This window comes from Choloepus didactylus, chromosome 3 (assembly GCF_015220235.1).
Source record: "Choloepus didactylus isolate mChoDid1 chromosome 3, mChoDid1.pri, whole genome shotgun sequence".
Taxonomy (NCBI): domain Eukaryota; kingdom Metazoa; phylum Chordata; class Mammalia; order Pilosa; family Megalonychidae; genus Choloepus; species Choloepus didactylus.
Genome location: NC_051309.1, coordinates 211,737,961 through 211,756,694, shown reverse-complemented (window position 1 = coordinate 211,756,694; position 18,734 = coordinate 211,737,961). Strand labels below are relative to the sequence as shown.

The window sequence follows — 18,734 nt, the reverse complement described above, 5'->3', positions numbered from 1 at the left end:
CGTAAAATGCACACCTAATTTCAAAGACAGTACAAAATAAATAATGTAGGATACTTCTTAAATTATTAAATAGCTTTTGTATAGTCTTTAGAACCTTATTTTATCATCACTTTAAAACTGGTTTTCTTAGTAACCTTATTAAAGCCTTACTATATAAAATCCATTAATAAGAATATCCTGATAGATATTAAAGTTGAATCCTAAAGAAATATTAGGCTTAATATTATATATAAAATCAATGTGGAAAAACTAATTTTTACTTACATTATAATTATTTTCTGAAACACAGTATTTCTGAATTTCCTAGAAATACTGTTAGGTATATAAGGCACTTTAGAAATCGTCTAGTCAAAACCCCTCACCTTGTGGATGAGGAAACTGAGGCTCAGTGTTAAGGAGCTTTCTCAGGAATATAGCTGGTTACTATCAGCCTAGCATGGCCAGCACGAGGTCTCCAGACTCCACCACAATTTATATAAACGGGTAATGCTTTAAAACTATCAGCGTATTCTACGTAATGGAAATCTTTATCCAATGTTATTTAAAAATGATTTTATGGCTAAAATATATAAACAAAATAGAATCATGTCTAAATAATGCATAAATAGAATTCTTTCTCAAATGTTAATAGTAACATCCCTTTTATAGTATTTGACAATCCCCCAGATTCTTTCTATACTTAAGCCATTTGATTCTTACAACACTGCAATGGAGGCTATGCAAACACTTTCTAGATAAGGAAAACCAAGGTTCAGATAAAAAGTAATTCATCCAAGGTATCAGTGGTAGAACTGGGACTAAAATCCACCTCTTTTGATTTTTAGTTCTGTATTCTATTACTTTACATTGCCCAGTATTGCTTTTATCTATTGCTGCACTTGATTTACAATAACATACTTCATCTTTTATAAAATGATTTACTTACCTCATGCAGAGAGAACACTCAAAATCTGAGACATCTATTAATTCTTCTGGGATGTCACCATATGCTAACAAAAACGTACAGACTTCATTGGGAGTTTCTAGTAAAACAAACAGATTTTCTTCTTTAGGAAAAAAATGCAAAAGCCATTCTGGGTAAATAAATGTATTTTACATAGAAGTATAAAAAATTTTTTACCTCCTTGTTTTTTAAGCTTATTTCTTCCATCTTCATTTACAATCATGTCCTGTTCTAAAAGAGACAACTTTCTTTTCAGCAGAGCACCTTTTTCTTGAACAGAGAGTAAAGGTTCTGAGGACACTCTTTTCAAACAATCCTCTCTGGCAGGCATTTCTGTAGAATTTATAGCTTGTGCTGACTGAGCCCGGTTTAAGCTTCCTTTGACAGGCTCTGAAGTGACCTCTGTTATTTCTTCATTCTACAGAAATACAATAAACAAATAAACAAAGGTAACTACACTACTTTACTTTAAATAACAGAAAATTGCTCTTGCCAAGAACCAAACTGAAATGAAATTCCAATGCCTTATAATGTTCATTTTTTTAAAATTCAACTTTATTGAGATATATTCACATACCATGCAGTCATACAAAGCAAACATTCAATTGTTCACACTACCATTATATAGTTGTGTGTTCCTCACCAAAATTAATTTTTGAACATTCTCATTACCACACACACACACAAACAATAAGAATAAAAATTAAAGTGAAAAAGAACAATTAAAGTAGAAAAGAACACTGGATTTTTTTTGCCTCATTTTTCTACTCATCCATCCATACACTGGACAAAGGGGAGTGTGGTCCATATGGCTTTCCCAATCACATTGTCACCTCTCATAAGCTACGTTTTTATACAATCATCTTCAAGATTCAAGGGTTCTGGGTTGTAGTTTGATAGTTTCAGGTATTTACTGCTAGCTATTCCAATTCATTAGAACCTAAAAAGAGTTGTCTATATTGTGCATAAGAGTGCCCACCAGAGTGACCTCTTGGCTCCTTTTGGAATCTCTCTGCCACTGAAGCTTATTTCATATAATGCTCATGTTAGGAGCACTAAATTTTAATTTCAAAACACTGGTAAGTCAATGATTTTACCAGTATTTATACAGCCCCAGACAATAAGATGACACATTACAATGAAGTTTAAACAGTCATGTTAATATAATGGTTCCTATCTTGAAAAAACTAAAACAAATACAATGTTCTACATATTCAAAGAGACTAAGTTTTCTGACAGTCAGGTGACCTAAAATTGTGATTAACAAAACACACAAGGTTTTAGTGTACAATAAAAGGATACATATGAAATCATATTAAGACAATGCTAAATATGTTAAAAGCCCAAGTTCTAGCACTTGATACCAGGAAAGTGAATAATTAGCTTATAAAGAAATACTTATGTTAATCTCAAGAAAATCCTTCTCAGCCCTCACCTGCTCTGGGCTGAGCTCACTGGGAGAGTGAGACTCCTCCATCACTGAAGGAAAACCCAAAGCTTTGTTTTTAACACATGGTAATGAAGTCCAGGAAGATTCCTTTAGGCCTTCTTTTAAGTTTTCAGGTGATAATAAATCACACAATATCTGTAAGGGAAATATTATAAAAGTAATGGAAACATAGAAAATACTTGGTTAAGAATACAATAGCAACTTACCTAATATTTAAGAATTTTTAGGAAGTTTACGGCAAAAATTACAATAAATGGAACTGCCAGAATGATTATTAAGTTTTTAAAAAGCCAGGGTATGCTAGATAATCCATTTAATGAACATACATTTAAAAATCTGTATATGCTTTTACATTTCCTCTGACCTAAATACTCCATAACCCAGCAATTCCACTCCTAGGTATTTTCCAAAGAGATATTAAAGCAAATGTCCACAAAATGGCTCATATAAGAATATTCATAGAAGATTTATTTATCATAGTAAAAAACTGGAAACAACCCATATATAAATCATGTGCTGATTATCTACTAATTGTGAATATCCCAAATTGTGGCATTTCATACAATGGGATACTTAGTCAATAATAAAAAAAGAAAAAATTATTGGATACATCTCAAAAATACTACGTTGAACAAAAAAACACAGACACAAAAGAGAACACACGGTATGATTCTATTTATATGGAGGTCTATAAGGACAAAATTACTCTATGGGAACAAAAATCAGAACAGTCTTAATTACGTAAGTTAAATTAGAGGGCTAGAATATGTATGCAAACAAACCTCATAGAGGATATATTAATATAGGCCGGCTTCATAAGGGATTTGGGACCTGAGCAAAACTTCAAAGTTCTCATGTCAGGGTATGTAAGAATCACCTGGTGCTTGTGAAATACGCTCCAATTCCAGAGATTCTGATTCCAACGGACTGTAGTGGAAACCAAGAATCTTTATGTTTAACATGCACCCCAAGAGAGTCTAATATAGAAGACAAAGAGCCACATTGTAAGATACACTACCAAGGTGGTAAATAATGTGGCATGTTTTGAGGATAATGAGGAGAGCATCATGACTGGGGTGCTGATTTATAGTAGGGTAAATTTTCTCAAAGGATATTTTCAAAGACATTAGTCTTTCCAGGTGGTCTGTGGATAAATCTGAGAAAAGCTGCATGCTATTTTCATGCTAGCCTACCAAAAATTCTGAGAAGTTCTGAAGAAACTGTTTAACTTGGTTTAACCCAATGTTTCTCAAAGTCATTTGACCAGAGAACCCTTTTATTTTAGTAACACCTACTAATACAGGACAGAAAACACACCACTTTGGAAAGTGAAATATGGAGTGTAGAGAAAAACAAGTTGGCTGAGGCAGTATTATTGGCAATGTAGAAAGTAAGAAAAGTTTAGACCTGAAGTAAAAGGCAAAAGGCAGGCCAATACAGATTCCTCAGCAGGAACATCTTGACAGCAATGTTTAATTAAGGATGATTAGTATGGCTCAGATTGAACAAACTATTAGGGAACTTCTAAATGTAACTAAACAAAAACATTGCATTTAAATATCTGTGAATGAAATGTTTTGATTTCACTAAGAACTCAATGCACTAAGTATACGAAACTGAAAACCATATGACAAATCACTAAGTTTGATTTTTGCACTTCTTACGTTCCTATGTCAAATTTCTAATTAACATTTTTAAAAAAGACCTATGTCTTATCCCCATCTTGAACTATTATAATGTGTAAACTGATTACCTTTTCTACTTCTAGCTTGGCAGGTGCAAAATCTTCATCAAGGGCTAAGCACTGAAGAAACAGTTGTAAGGCATCGCCTAAAAAACCAGCATCATGGAGGACTTTTCCTTTCCTGAAGTAGACCTCCAATAAAAGCACATAAACAAAAGCTTTACTCATAGAATTGTTTTTAAAAAATCACTATCAAATTTAAAAAAAAAATGGTCTGCTCAGAAATGCTGATTTTGAAACTCAGAATGACTCTGACAAAGCCACAGCATTTTAAAGGTGTATCTGCAAACTATCCCCAAGAAGCACTGATGGTGGAACAGAAACTCAGTGACCAGACCGAAGTTCCACAGCAAGTCAGAGCTGGGCGAGACCAGAAATACCAAGTTCCCTCATTTTTAATACATCCTTGGTTTAAGTACTATCGATTTAGTAACAGCTCCTTGTGGGAGGGGAAGGAAATAATATACAAAATACTCACTAACTTTAAGATGTAGCAAGATTAAAGAAACATTAAAATGTGAGAAACCATTCAATTTACAATCAAGGAAATATGATAAATGTCTTCCAGATTATTATGGATGCATGTTTGCCTGTGTACTTTCCATAAATCTTTAGTATTTTATTTTTCTCCTTGAAACGAATTCAGCTAGCTCGATGACAAAAATTGGTACCCTACTAATTATCATTGATAAATCTGAAATTCTATTTCTGGGTTAGTCCATCATCTTGAAACAGAGTGTCAGGAAAGCTTTCAATGTGTCTCACTTAAGTGATTAGAATAAAAGAGGTTTAACAAGTCATAAAACCATTAGCATTCAATAATATTGGAGGAAGCTAAAGAATGCTCTGGTCAAACAGCATGCAGTTTTTTGAGCTACCTTTTAAATGGCTGAATAAAACTGCACGTCCAGTTACATCACTTCATTGATAAGTCCAGAGAGTTCTTTCTAAACATCTTCCAAGGTTTAAAGCTTTCCATATAGACCATTTGCTCTCTGAGTCTTACTATATATTTGCTTGGTTCTAACCATTAATGACATCATGGGATTTCATACCATTTTTTTTAATAATGTGTAATTTTCAGAGTGTCCTTACCATGCAATTCTCCAAGGCACAGTTTTAAAAGGAGAAAAAAAAAAGTCACAGAAAAGAGTAACTTTCAGCTTGAAGAGCACATATAGGGAGAGGGACTGATTTACCTTGACAATTTGATAAAAAGAAGAATAAACCGATTGTACAAACATGTCCTTATGGACAAGGCAACATTCTTTGCTCCAATCTGCTGTATTGAATCACTACCTAACTACCTGGTTCCTGTGATAAGGCCCCGATTTTTCCAACTTCAAGGGCTCCTTCTCTTTCCAGTAATAAACCTCCTTGTTCAATGAAGTCCAGTTTGGATGCATTCCCACACTATAGCAAGTTGTATTTCTTTGCTATCAATACAAATTTTGTCTAAATACAATTTGTCTAAAATGTCTCTATTTTTTGTTCCTTCAATTCAGTTTCTTCTTCAATTATGAAATGAAAGATTTCTAATTTAAAAAATTGTCAGATAATTCATCAAAAGACTAATCCTAGATTTCTAAAATCCCCTGTATTTGATTTAAAGAGTCAACTAATACATTTTGCTAAAACTTACACTCATCAATGCATGTTCCCTATAGTTGAAATTTACAAATTTATGCAAATGTAAAACCACAATTTTACCTCAGGCCAATTTGGAAGTTGAGCAAGAACTGCATTTAAATCTTCTATGGCTGCTTTAAACTCTTGGAGACCAGCATACGATTCAGCTCTGTAAATTTTTAGGGTCAAGTCACTGGGCTCTAAAATAAATAATTTATAAAAATCTTCATTATTTTAAAAGGTTTATTGTAGCTCACAAAACATAATATACTAGATTAAGGAATGGGTTAGTGACGCCAGAGTCAATAATCAAACAAAAGGTTATAAAGCAAGTCTCATGTAGGTAGAACCCATTTTATGTCATCTAAGTTATGAATGTTGAACATTGTGAGTAGACTTTTTTAACAGTCTTTAGCAGAGGAAATAATTTTTAAGATTACTGGAAATATTACGTAGGAGGAATAATCACTAAGAAAACTTACCTAGTTTTTTAAAATAGGATATTCTATAAAGATTTAAAAGACATACATATTAGATGTTTATAGGTTTGTCTTTTTATAATACATCTCTTTTACACCCTAATCTCTAAATCCTCATTTATAAAACAACCATATGTGTGACTAGTACAGATGGAATTCCCACTGTGCTGAGGGTCTCATGAGGTCCTGATTCTGAAGGAAATGGGCTAAGAGTAAGCTTTTAAAAGGTCAAAATTTTAATTCCAGCCATCAGCAAGAGTGGTATTGGGTCATCTCACATTAAAAGATTTCATTTCAAATGTTCCTCAGGAAAAAAGCTTTGTTGGTATTTCACTATCCTGTGTCTCTACTTGAGAAACCAAATTATCATATGGCATTCTGAATTTCAGATGCTTACCTGGTCCACCTATGATACTGTAGTCTAGGTAAACAGATCCTGAAACCAAGTCCAAGCAAGAAACTAATGTTAAGTATACTTATAGGTGATGTGAATTTGACTCTTCTTTTAAAGCTATTCATCTTTGAAATCTTCAAAAATTATCCTTATAAAATAAAGCATACAGAACTTCTAGATATACTGCTATAAAAAGGTATTCATTCCAAGAAGAGCATAAAAACCTTTAATGCTTCTTTTAAATATATGTAATAAAACTCCTCAAAAGCCCCTGGTTTCCTCTAGTTTTGAAATGACTGCTTTTCTGTCAATAACTCTTGCTTTAACAATTAAATTAGACAGGTCCGTTTCAGTTGCTAGTACTTGAGAACTGGAATCATACTGTTCCCTCAAATGTATACTGATAAAAAACTTTTAAAGAATGAAATTAATAGTTCATGAAAATATTTCTGCTTACTTCCTAAATTAAAAAGTCAAGTCTAGAATATTTTGTTTTGCAACACTTATTTCTTAAAGCAATATAATTTGAAACCATTATCTTGGAAAAAAAATTGCACAGAAATTTAAAAGCTCAAAATAATTAGTGAACTGAGAATTAAGAGTTCTAGCACAAAGTTAGATTCTGTAGGTGTTCAAAAATATTTTACGTTATCCATGTATTCAAAGTGGTTACAATCCAGTTAGAAAAAAATTTTACTGTAAAGCAGCATCATGTGATACTGATTTGACAGGTACAACTGGAGTCAAAAAAGGAAGAACAGAGTTTGCTGAAACAGTCTAAGAATGAGTAGTCAAAAAACAGCATCAAAAACTCTAAGCTATGAAGAATTGCTGCTCAGGACACACAGTTTCCTACCCATAGCTGGGTGCTTTCAAAGGAATCCTTGAGACAGAGCCTCTCTCTGCTATAGCTTCTCCAGTGATAGAGAGTTCACTACTGCAACAAGCAGGCCATTCCACTCTTGGAACCCTGGCTCATTTATTACAATTTTTTGTTATACTGCAAGTCCCCACTGTGTCACACTTGACTCAGTGCACATTCAGAACTGCTGAATGTCATATTTGTTCATTAATGCCTCCACCAATCGACCACATTTTTAACAGCTTCTCTAAGGCACCACTGAGGAAAGTGGCTGAGAAGGCCTCTGGCTTTGAAAAAACTCAATCTACAAAAGTTCTCTACTCTCATCAAACTGAAAAAAAAGATTGTATCCCCTCTCCTCTCAACTACAAAAACACTCAGGCTACTGAACACCCTAAAGGGGGTCCTAAAAAGTTAGTGTATGTTGGGGTGAGAAGAAGATATCCTTAAGAAGGGATGACAAGAGGGCCAGATTTTAAAAATTCTTGCTTCCAGTTCCTTGTAGGTAATGTTTTGATTGAGAATTTCAAGTGTTAATGGAATAATTTTTAATGACTCTACTTAACAGGAAAAAACCCTTATCAGGTTGAGTTCAAATCTGATACTTTTTAAAAAAGGATTAGAGCTGCCCTACTTACTTTACTTAAAACCTTCCTTAACTCTAAAAAAGAGCCAAATGCATTGTTTTTGACATTTATAGTAAACTGAGACCTCTGAACAATCAAAACATGCACAGTATCTGTCCTCAGTGTAAAATTTACCAAAGGCAACTGTGAAAAAAACAGCCATGAGCTCCTGTTGTATCATTAACTCAAGTTTGAAAGGGTTGACAAATATTTATTGTGTGCATTCTGTGTCAGGCTTTCTACGTGGCCTGGAGGACACAAGAGTGAACCAGTCACCTCACTGCCCAAGTAATCTGGGCAGGAGCCTGTCTCTCAGTCCACTCCTACAGATAACGACAGTGCCTAGCAAATGCCTGGCACATGATAGACTCAATTTGTTGAAAAGGCGAAGGACTATAAAGAAATTATATTGTTTGGGGCCAATAAATTGTATTGAGTATGATGATTGTGGTACTTAACTGTATGATCATATTCTAAATCACTTAATAGCTCTGGTTTTATTTCCCCATCTACTAGGCCCAGGGACAGATCAGCTAGTTCTCTGTCATGATTTAACTCCTAGATCTCTATCTTCAGTCCTGAGTTTTCAGATTCATCAAATTTCCAACTGTCTACTGTACTTTCCCTCAAACTCAACATGTTGCCCACAAAAAACAAAAGTGCCTTTTCATTGTAGTCTCTACCGGTGACATCACCAACTCCCAAATCAGAATCATCCATGACTTTGTCAATTTTGCCTCCTATAATATTTCTGAAATCTGTCTCTCTCTTCCAATCCTACTGCTAACAGCTCTAATTCAGACTTTCCTAGTAACTGATCTTCCTTTCTCCAGTTCTTCCATACCTACATCTGCACCACCCACAATATAAAACATGTAGTGGTTACTACAGCATAAGTTCCTCCATGCCAAGCTCATGTTCATCTCTCAGCTTTCCTTCCTATCATTATCAGTTTCCCACTTTAAGTCCCATTAATATCCAATACTCATCCTGCCCCATGCTACATACTATGCTTTCATACTCCATCCTTTGCTCACAGGGTTCCTTCCCTTTTTGTCACACATTCTTTGCCTACCCCTTTGTCTGGATAACATTTCTCATCCAGTAAGACTTGCTCACCAGTCTCTTCCCCAAGATGCTTTCTTTCAGAGTCTACCTCCACTAAGCATGTCATGGAGATCATGACCATGAGCCTGGAAGTCAGACTGCCTGGGTTGAAACTCCAGTTCTTCCACTTACTATCTGTAATCTAGGGCAAATTACTCAACTTCTGCAACCTCAGTTTCTTCAGCTGTATAACTGAGATTATTTTTTCAATTTACTTTTATTTCACATACACTTATTTACTATGAACTGTTCTTAACGTTTTACAAATACTAAAATAATCTTCAGAACAACCGTATGCAGTTGAAACTAGGATTATCCCCACATTTATAGATAAGGAAATTGAGCACAGAGTTCAAGTAACTTGCCCAAGGTCATACAGCTAGTAAGTGGTAAAGCCAAGATTCTAACTTAGGCAATATGGATCCAGTGTTTTAGCTGTTTACTGCTATGCTATGTCAATAATAGCATCTTCTGGATCAACCTCACAGGGTTGCTCAAGAAAATGAGTTAATGAATGCAAAGAACTTAGAACAGAACTTGGCACATAGTAAGCACTGGATTAGTGTTTGCTATTTATGATTATGTTCATCCACTGTAACTGTATAATAATTATTACAGTAATTTAGTTTTTAAATCTACTATTGGGACTAGTTCCCCCATTGGTTCCTGTCTTTATAACCTAAAATCTTGACTTTGAGAAATGTTTGCTGAACTAGAGGAAATTCATTAAAATCTGTCACCTTATACTCCTTAATCTATGCTCCCATTTTCTCTTCTCTTGGACCCAGTAGTCAATTTTTGAGTCATTAGGTAAATTAAAAGGTTGAAATAAAATTCCGCTACACATCTGAGGAAACTACTCCCAGGCTGTCCAAAGTATTTCATGGGCTGAAAAGAAGGAGTTTCTCTAGAATCAAGGTTTCCCATCTTTGTCCCAATCCTGGGGGATCTGTGATTAGTGAGTGCTTCTTTAGTCTGCCTTCAGGAAACATTGTGATTATAAAAGTTATAAAATATTGACTGTATAAAATTTGAGAAACAAAAAATTAAGAATTAAAAAGCATTTTCCCTCACCACAAAGAAATAACCGGTGTTGGTGTATAACCTATACTTTTTTCTACATCTGTAGATTATATATGGTATATTATGAAATAATACCAGAAATACTGCTTAAACACATTTATTTCTCCATGTAATTAAATACTAGTCTACACGATTTTTAATGGCTGCAAAGTATTCCACTAAACACACAACCTATTTAACAATTTACTACTCTGCAATTTAGTTACTTCCAATTTTTGCTAGTATAAAAAGTACTACAAACATCTGTATGCCTTTATGTATCCGCTTATGTCCTTGGGATAATTTCCTATAAAGTTTATGGCTGTATAGAAAGTTATACAAAGTTTTTAATACATTCTGCCAAGCTGTCTTTGATTAAAAAACAAACAAAAAAACTGGACTAATTTTACACCCTCACAGCTGTGCATTTTTCTGCTTACCAGGAAAATACAATTGAAAAACAGCATCACTATTTTAATGTGCATGTCTTCAGTAGTGAGTTTGACTTTTAAAACTGTATTTATTGGCTATTGGGATGGTCTATGTGTGTACAGATTTACAACTTCTCTAATAAAAAGAAAAAAACGAAAAGAAACTTCCTAGTTCATTTCTTTGTTCATTTTTCTATTTCAGTGTCTTTTTCTTAGCTTTATTATGCACAACAATTAAAAAAATTTCAGTGGCTAACCAAAATATCAAACTCCATTACTTCTATTATTTTATCAAATTCAGTATGGTAGGACTTTGTTATCACAGTTAAACCAGAAACTGCCAATTGACAAATTATTAATAAAGCCCAGGAATAGTAATTTGGCATAGTGATTAAGATTATAAACATTGGATTCAGAAGATCTGGATTCAGATCCACTTTGGGCAATTTGCCTAACTCATTGAACCTCACTTACAAATCAATGATGATACCTACATTTTAAGACTGCTATAAGGACTAAGTAAGGTAATGCATGTTAAACAGTTAATATATTCCCTAGCACATAATAAATGCTTAATAAATAATAGTTATTGTCAATAGCATTACAAAATATTTCAAAACAAATTGATAAAGAAATGACATTAGCACTTGATACAAGGTATTAGAAGAGCATTTTCTACCTTATCGTTTAACCAAATAAACCTTAGCCCAGTGAGAAATATCTGCTTTAGGAATCAGTAGCATAGACTCAGGACAACAGAGGGTCAGGCAAAAAGAAAAAAAGAAAAAAAAGAAAAAAGAAAAAACAAATGGAAAAGACCGTTCTGTCTTACCAAAGAAAAAAATTGGATACAAGCTTCTGTCTTGAATTTTAGAGTGCTCTTAAGCCATTCACAGTGTATAGCAAAATACTAATTCCAACTTTGAAAAATACCTTTGCACAGTAAAAGAGGCAAAAATAATGCAAATTTATGTAAACGCTTACTCGAATATTTCCAAGTCTCTTAGAAATATTCCATTAAACAGGAAAAAGATTCTGAATAAACTGGAGGTTATTTGTATTAATACAAATAACTAGAAATCTCAGACAACTGAGTTTTGGTAAATTTTGAATTATTTGTTTAATAAAATTTAAAAGGGGGACAGCATGGAAATTATTCATTAGAAAACAAAGCACTTAATATTTATTTACATAACCTATTTTTCCATCTTCTATATCAATAAGAATGTGCCTTTATAACTGATATTGATAGTGACTCCATAAACTGCCAAAATCCTTAAAGTGTCTTCTGAATTAAATTTTAAAAATGAATCTGAGATATACCACATAAGTTTAGAAGTCAATTAAATGTTAAGCCCCATTTTCTAGTGATTTTCAGTAAATACCAATTTACTGTACATAAAACATAAAAATACTAATTCCCTAAGGGCAAGGAATTTACTGTGTTCATTTCTGTGTTCCCAGCACCCAAAACAATGCCTGGCTTATATAGTAGGTGGTCAATAAATACTGAATCTTAAAAAAACCTAAGAATCCTTAAGATTTATGCTTCATATGCTCATTTCCAAAAATCAACTTCATGCTGAGAGACAATATCCATAGATCCAGCTTCTGGTTTCAGTTTTAACTTGGCTACTTACTTGCATTAAAAAGTCACATAAAAATGTCGGAGCTTTTTCTTCAATCTGTGAATTAGGGATACTAATTCTTGTCCTCCAAACTCACATGATCTTTTTGTAAGGCTGAATTAAGGTACGGAAGTGAAAATATTTTATGAATTATAAAACACCATGTAAATGTCAATGTTTACTTTTTCAAGTCCTTTACAGAATAAGTTAGGATATAAGTTATTGGTTACATTCAGATCTCTTCACTTTAACCCGGTTGAGTTGTTAAAGATATAAAAAATCTCTATTTCCTTAAATGTATTCAGTATTTACCCATAATTTGACTGATCATTTTATAACTAAAGCTTTGCAGTTTCCATATTTCATTGGTACATGTTAAAATATTACTACCAATCAACATGTGTAGACTAGAAGCAGGATTTAACCTTCATTCTGGTAGTAAATATTAATGTAGTAGAGAGAAAAGAATAGGAATTGAAATCAGAAAGTGTAGATTTTAATTTTAGCTAAATCATCTTCTAGTTGTAGCACAACTTTTACATGTTAAAAATATTTTAATTAATATTTACTGGGCACTTGCTCTGTGTCATGCACTATTCAAAGTACTTTACATGTTTTTACTCACTTCTCAACCCTGTGAGGTAGATAATATTATTCGCACTTTTCAGATAAAAAACCAAAAACACAGAAAGACTAAGTTAACACTCCTAAGATTAGAGAATAAGTGGAGGGCTGCATTGGCATTCAAAACCAAAACCAGGTAGCCTGCTTCCAGCATCCACAGCTTTCATCACCAAGCTGTAATGTATCTCTCTCTCACTTGGTACCTCAGTTTCCTTCTAAAAGCTAAGTCACCCCACAGGATTCTCTGTGAAGATCAGATGGCACAAAGCATGCAAAAATATCTGGTGACAGTCAAGGACTATATAATTGATATTAAAGACAAAAATTTCCTTAAATATTTTAAATAAAATGTTTTCCCTCATGACCTTCATTTAAAAAAAAATTGACTTGAAAATTACACTGCTCTGTTGTATTCTTTTGGAGGAGAGATGTACACAGGGAGGAGGCAAGTCGGTGTAAAAATCCATTCAAAATAAATGGAAGACAACATAGCAGAGGGGATCATTTCAATACACTCTTATTAACTACAAAGATTCAATGCTGAAAAGACGTTTATATAACATCTTTGAATACTAAAAAGACAGAAAGTTATGAAACGTCTGAGAGTTAATATAAAAGGTCAATGGATTAATGTTCCTAAATAGAACTCAGTGCAACAGAAACTTATGTAATCCATTGGGAAACTTATGACTTGGCAATGGTTTTCAAATTTTCCTCTCTTGTTGACAAGATTAATCATGGATGTGTGTGGGCTAACTGTAGACTAGATTATTTTTTTCCTAGTTAACAGCACTAACTTGTTTCATTATAAGAATTCTATGAATAAATTATAGTGAAGGTCTTTTTCATGATGAACAAAGTATCATTTAATAACTACAACTATACACTTATATAAACTTAAAATGTCTATTTAGCTATCTAGCCAACTCCCAAGAAGTTGAAGTGTAACACTGTACAAACATATTTGACTCCACTAGTAAAAATTTTTATTTATGCCCATAAACTATGAAACACTTATAATATCTGTATTACATAAATTATAGTTTGTTGGCTGTAAGATTTTTTTTCTTCCTATTTCATACTAAGAATTCATAGGATGCAAAACTTCATCCTTATTAGTGCCATTCAGGCACATTCTTAAGGATGGAATTAAAGATTTTGGAAAGACCTACAAAAAGGAGGAAAAAATACCCTAATGTGGTAAAAGTCAGAATACAAAAGTAGGATTAACTAGGTGAGTGGGCAAAATTCCCATTGCTAATCTATGCAAATTTTTAAAAGCAGAAGCATAGATCTGAAAACCTTTTTTTTAAAAAAATAATATCCTCAATCCAAGGTCCAGGATCTTCTTTAATTAAGAAATTATTCTTGTTCACAGAATTTTAAGCTAGACCTTAATTAGTAAATGTACTCTCTGTTCTTCCATGGGCTAGCAAGTGAATACTTAAGAAGCACATAACTTGAGACCATCATGATTAAATTAGTAAATACTAAATAATGCTGTCAATGTGTTTCATCTTCAGTTTTATACTAGTGACAAAAAAAAAACTTTTTTGGAAATTTATACTAAACATTTTCACTGGATGAGCTAACAAAGACAGTTAGGAACCCCGGATGATCACTTAGAAAAGCTACTGTGTAACTGTGAACATGTTATTTCTCTGCCCTAGCTTCTGCTCCTTCATTTTTTAAATGAAGTTACTAGACAATCTGTACAGCAAAGCCCAGCTTCCCAACTCTTATTCCATTCACCCTGAGAGGCAAAGTTCTCTGCATCAGAATTCTGTACTCCAAGTACATTTCTTTTGTCCTGCGTCTATCATTCTGTTCTATTTTATAACTGCCTACATCTCATAAAGATACTGGAAGAATATGAAAATATGCTGGGTTTGTGCTTTGAACTCTAAAGGTATTAAATAACTTTAAATTGAATAAGCATTTAGTGTAAAAGATCCACAACAAGAAACTTCCAGTTACATAGTTTATAAACTCACCTAGATCCTAAGGTTTACATTTTAAATGTCTATTTTTTTGGCCATTATTCCCCAAAGTACTATTTTATGCCTAGCTATAGACACTAAAATCTTGAAATACTCTTATTTAACACAGGGTCTATCAATAGCAACACTACTGACATCCTGGGCCCGATAATTTTTTGTTGTGGGGGGCTGTCTAGTGTGTTATAGGATGTTTAGCAGCATCCTTGACCTCTACCCACTAGATAGCCACTAGGTACCAATCCCCTCCCAAATTGTGATGACCAAAATGGTCTGTAGATGTTGCCAAATGTACCCCCCACCTCCCTGGCAAGGGGTGTGGGGCACAAAATCGCCCCTGGCTGAGAACAATCGATTTCAAGGACTAGCTTTACATTTTACATGGGGAAGTTTGACATTGCCTCTTTCAGCAGTTTACAAACACCTTAAGTGTTCAGTTATGAGGCAGAAGGTGCTTCCTGAAGGCGAAGAAACAGACAAAAGATCTACAAGCTTGATGAGGAGTGGAAAGGCAAAAAGAAGCGAGGCACACAACTCCATCAGAGACTACCTCTTTATCTTTACGACGAACAAAGAGTATTCGAAACAAGAGCGTTGTGTATATATGAAATAAACAAGACTTGATATAAGAAAACTGAAACCTTCAAGAGAAGGGACAAATCTGAAGGCATTGTCAGGTAGGAGTTGGACGTCACTGAGCAGCTCCGACCCCCGCCCGGAGCCGGGTGGCCGACAGGAGGGCCTCCGGGTGGGCCTCTGGGTGCGGGCGCCGAGCTCCCGCCACGCCCCCCGACGTCACCCGTTACACAACCCCCACCCCCACCCCAGCTTATGCAATTGTGCCCTCCCGCGGCTTCCAATTGCCGGGGTGACTTTTGTGGGAGAAGGTGGTAAAGGTTGCACGCCCTGCCTCGGCCCGGGAGCTCTGGCGACCCCGCTGTCATTCCCCCAGGGCGGACACGGTCCAGCCCGGGTGGCGGCGGCCGACTACCGGAAAGAGCGCGGCAGGAAGCAGGCGGCCGCCCCGGCTCGTTCGACTCCCACCCCATCTCGCGGCTCGGGCGACCTCGGCCCGGCTCACCGTCCCGCTCCCGACGTACTCGCCCGACCGCAAAGCTGGCGGCGGGAACCTCGCGCCAGGGCGCCCCTCCCCGCGCCGCGTCACAGTCGGCTCCGCAGGCGATCCCCATTGTGACCGAAGCACTCCCGGGCGCCGCCCCGTCCCACACCCGCGGGGACCCCGAGACCCGACCCACCCGAGGCCCAGCGGCCTCGGGGAGGCGGAGGCGCCCCCGGGTACCCGGTCCTTCGGGTGAGGTTGGCCGGGCCCGCGTCGCATCCCCGTGCGGTCACCTGCTTGCAGCGCCTCGCAGGCGGCGGCCAGGGCCTCCCGGTAGCGCCCCTGATGCAAGAGCTCCCAGAGCCGGCCGGCCGCTCGGGCCCGCTGCCGTTGGCCCGGGAACCACTTCTCGGCCAGGTGGTTGAGGACGACGCTGGTTCTGAAGCCCGAGGTGGTGATGGCGGCGGCCGGAGGCGGCGGCCGCGGGGTGGTCCCCTCAGCATCAGTGGCAGCGGCGGCGGGCGGCAGCCGGTCCCGGCACAGGCGGCAACGAGCGCGGAGCTCCCTTCGCAGGCACCGGCTGCAGTAGCTGTGGCCACAGGGCACGGTCACCGGCTCGCTCAGGAAGCCCCGGCAGCCCAGGCAGCTCAGGAGCCCGCCGGCGTCCGCTCCCGCGGCCGGGACCGCGCTCCAGCCCAGCCCGTGGCGGAGCCGGTAGTTGAGCGCCATACAGTCCACCAGGGTGCCGAGGTGCTCGGGCCTGACTGGGACCCCGCGGCGCAGCGCCGCCGAGTACGCCTCCAGCGCTCCCTTCAGGTGGCCGCCCAGCGCCAGCAGCTCGCCGCGGCGGAGCAGCAGCTCCCAGCGCTCCGACTCCGCGGCAGCGCGCTCCAGCCGGTCTCCGCTGCCGCCGCCCACTTCCCCAAACCGGCCCCGGTTCCGCGATCTGGGGACCATATCCCGGCTCCCTCCTGGGGAGCTCCTCGCTACCACGGGAGAAGACATGGCCCCGGGAGGGCTGCACCGCCGCCGCCGCCCGCCCGCCCGCCGCCACGGTCCGGGAACCTCCGGAGCGCGCGGCTCCCACGCGGCCCGCGGGCAGGGGGGCGTGGCGCGCGGACACGGCGGGGCGGCGCGCGCCCGGGAAGCCCCGGGGGCGGGGCCAGGAGGGGGCGGAGCCTGGCTGCGCTCCCGCGCCCGGGACTCCTCCGCACTGCTCCGCGGCCGCGTTCTGGAGGAGACTTTCGCTGGCCCCGCCCATTCCTAACCGCCTCCTGGAGAGGGATGGGAGGTCAGATGATCCCCCAGCGGAGATGTAATTGGCGTCTCCGGGAAGGAAGGGCTTGGCCTGCTGTTGCCGAACAAAGCCCAAAGGAACTCAGAACCTCCATTCCCTTTGCCTCCTCGCCGGACGTACCCCACTTGCCATGGCCTCTCCTCTGTCCTCTCCCCGAGCGCCTGTTTGGTTGGCGCTCCTCTGAAGCTCAAATCGCTGACCCTCTCCTGACACACCAGTCCACCTGGGTGGGGACCCGCCCTCTCTTCCTGGTGGGTGGGAGTCTCCGGGGTGGTGTCTTGGTTGTCAGGTGCAGGCCTGCATTTTCGTTAGTTTATGCCCCAAGTTACAGATGGACAGGTAGAGGCAGAGTGCCTGGGGATGCTCAGAGTCAGTCTTGTGACTTTGTGACTCAAGTTGAGTCAGTCAACCTTAGAAACAAACAAAACCCGCCCACCTTCTTCTTCCAGAGAGCAAGGCAATTTTCCCTAGTGCCAAGTTACTGCCGTTTCCTGTTTAAAACACATTTTCCACGTCTAGGGAGGAAGCCCGCAGGTTTCTGGAGTGCCACCTGTACTCCGCACATCTCAATCACTGCCCTACAGCAGGCTACGGTCTATTTTTGGCGTTTTAAAAGGGAAGACACCAGGAAAATTGGTTTTCATAGGGCAGTCGCGACATCACTACAACCCAAGCAGGGTCCGCAGTTTTGACGTCAGAAGAAAAAGAAAATGACCTGTTCTTAATATATTGGGCTATATTTCCTTTACTCTTGACAGCAGCATTTAAAGCTCTCAGTTGAAAATAACTATTGATTTGATTGTAAGGTACTAGATTATCAATGCTGGAAGTGATTAAGACAACTTTTAGTCCTTTTTCAGATGGGAAACAGTGGCCCAGAGAGGGAAAGTTATTTGCCCAAAATCACACAGCTAATATAGTAACAGGTTTTTTTTTTTCTTTTTTTAATGCAATTTCATTGATATATAATTCACACACCATATAATCAATCCGAAGAGTACAACCGTTTTAAAGTCAACTCTTACTCCAGTATTATATTACCATGTTAACTCTTGGAAATGTTTTTCATGAGATTTTCAAAGTAAAGTTGCTAATTGGAATGTTAAACTAAGCATGTTATGTCTGAAATTGGCTAACATTTAACTAATAGCCATCTTTAAACAGAACAGTCAGTTAAGCCTTGAAATTATGTTTTGAGTCACATTTGTTTTTATTACACAATGAGCAAGGCAAGTAACTTCAGAGAAAATACAGCTACATTACCCCCAGTGGGAAGAAGGATAAAGAGTTCACTGAGGAAAAGCAGAGGCTCCTGTTCCAAAAGGGCGCATGGCAAACAAGTTCATTTATCATTCACGGTGTACCCGAAGCAAATTGCAGCTGAAACCCAAGAAGCAATTT

At 38.2% G+C, this 18,734-nt stretch overlaps 1 protein-coding gene across 1 annotated transcript in view; it reads right to left on the bottom strand.

Moving 5' to 3' along the window:
• Window positions 1-17,132, bottom strand: part of LONRF1 (LON peptidase N-terminal domain and ring finger 1) — a 30,338-nt gene extending 13,206 nt beyond the window's left edge. The window contains exons 1-6 of the mRNA XM_037831274.1: window positions 16,330-17,132; window positions 5,848-5,966; window positions 4,147-4,269; window positions 2,379-2,528; window positions 1,121-1,361; window positions 926-1,022 (exon numbers count right to left, since the gene is read on the bottom strand). Coding sequence (XP_037687202.1) covers window positions 926-1,022; window positions 1,121-1,361; window positions 2,379-2,528; window positions 4,147-4,269; window positions 5,848-5,966; window positions 16,330-17,041 — 1,442 coding nt within the window. The 5' untranslated portion in view covers window positions 17,042-17,132. The remainder of the gene's footprint in view (window positions 1-925; window positions 1,023-1,120; window positions 1,362-2,378; window positions 2,529-4,146; window positions 4,270-5,847; window positions 5,967-16,329) is intronic.
• Between the last annotated feature and the right edge of the window lie 1,602 nt (window positions 17,133-18,734).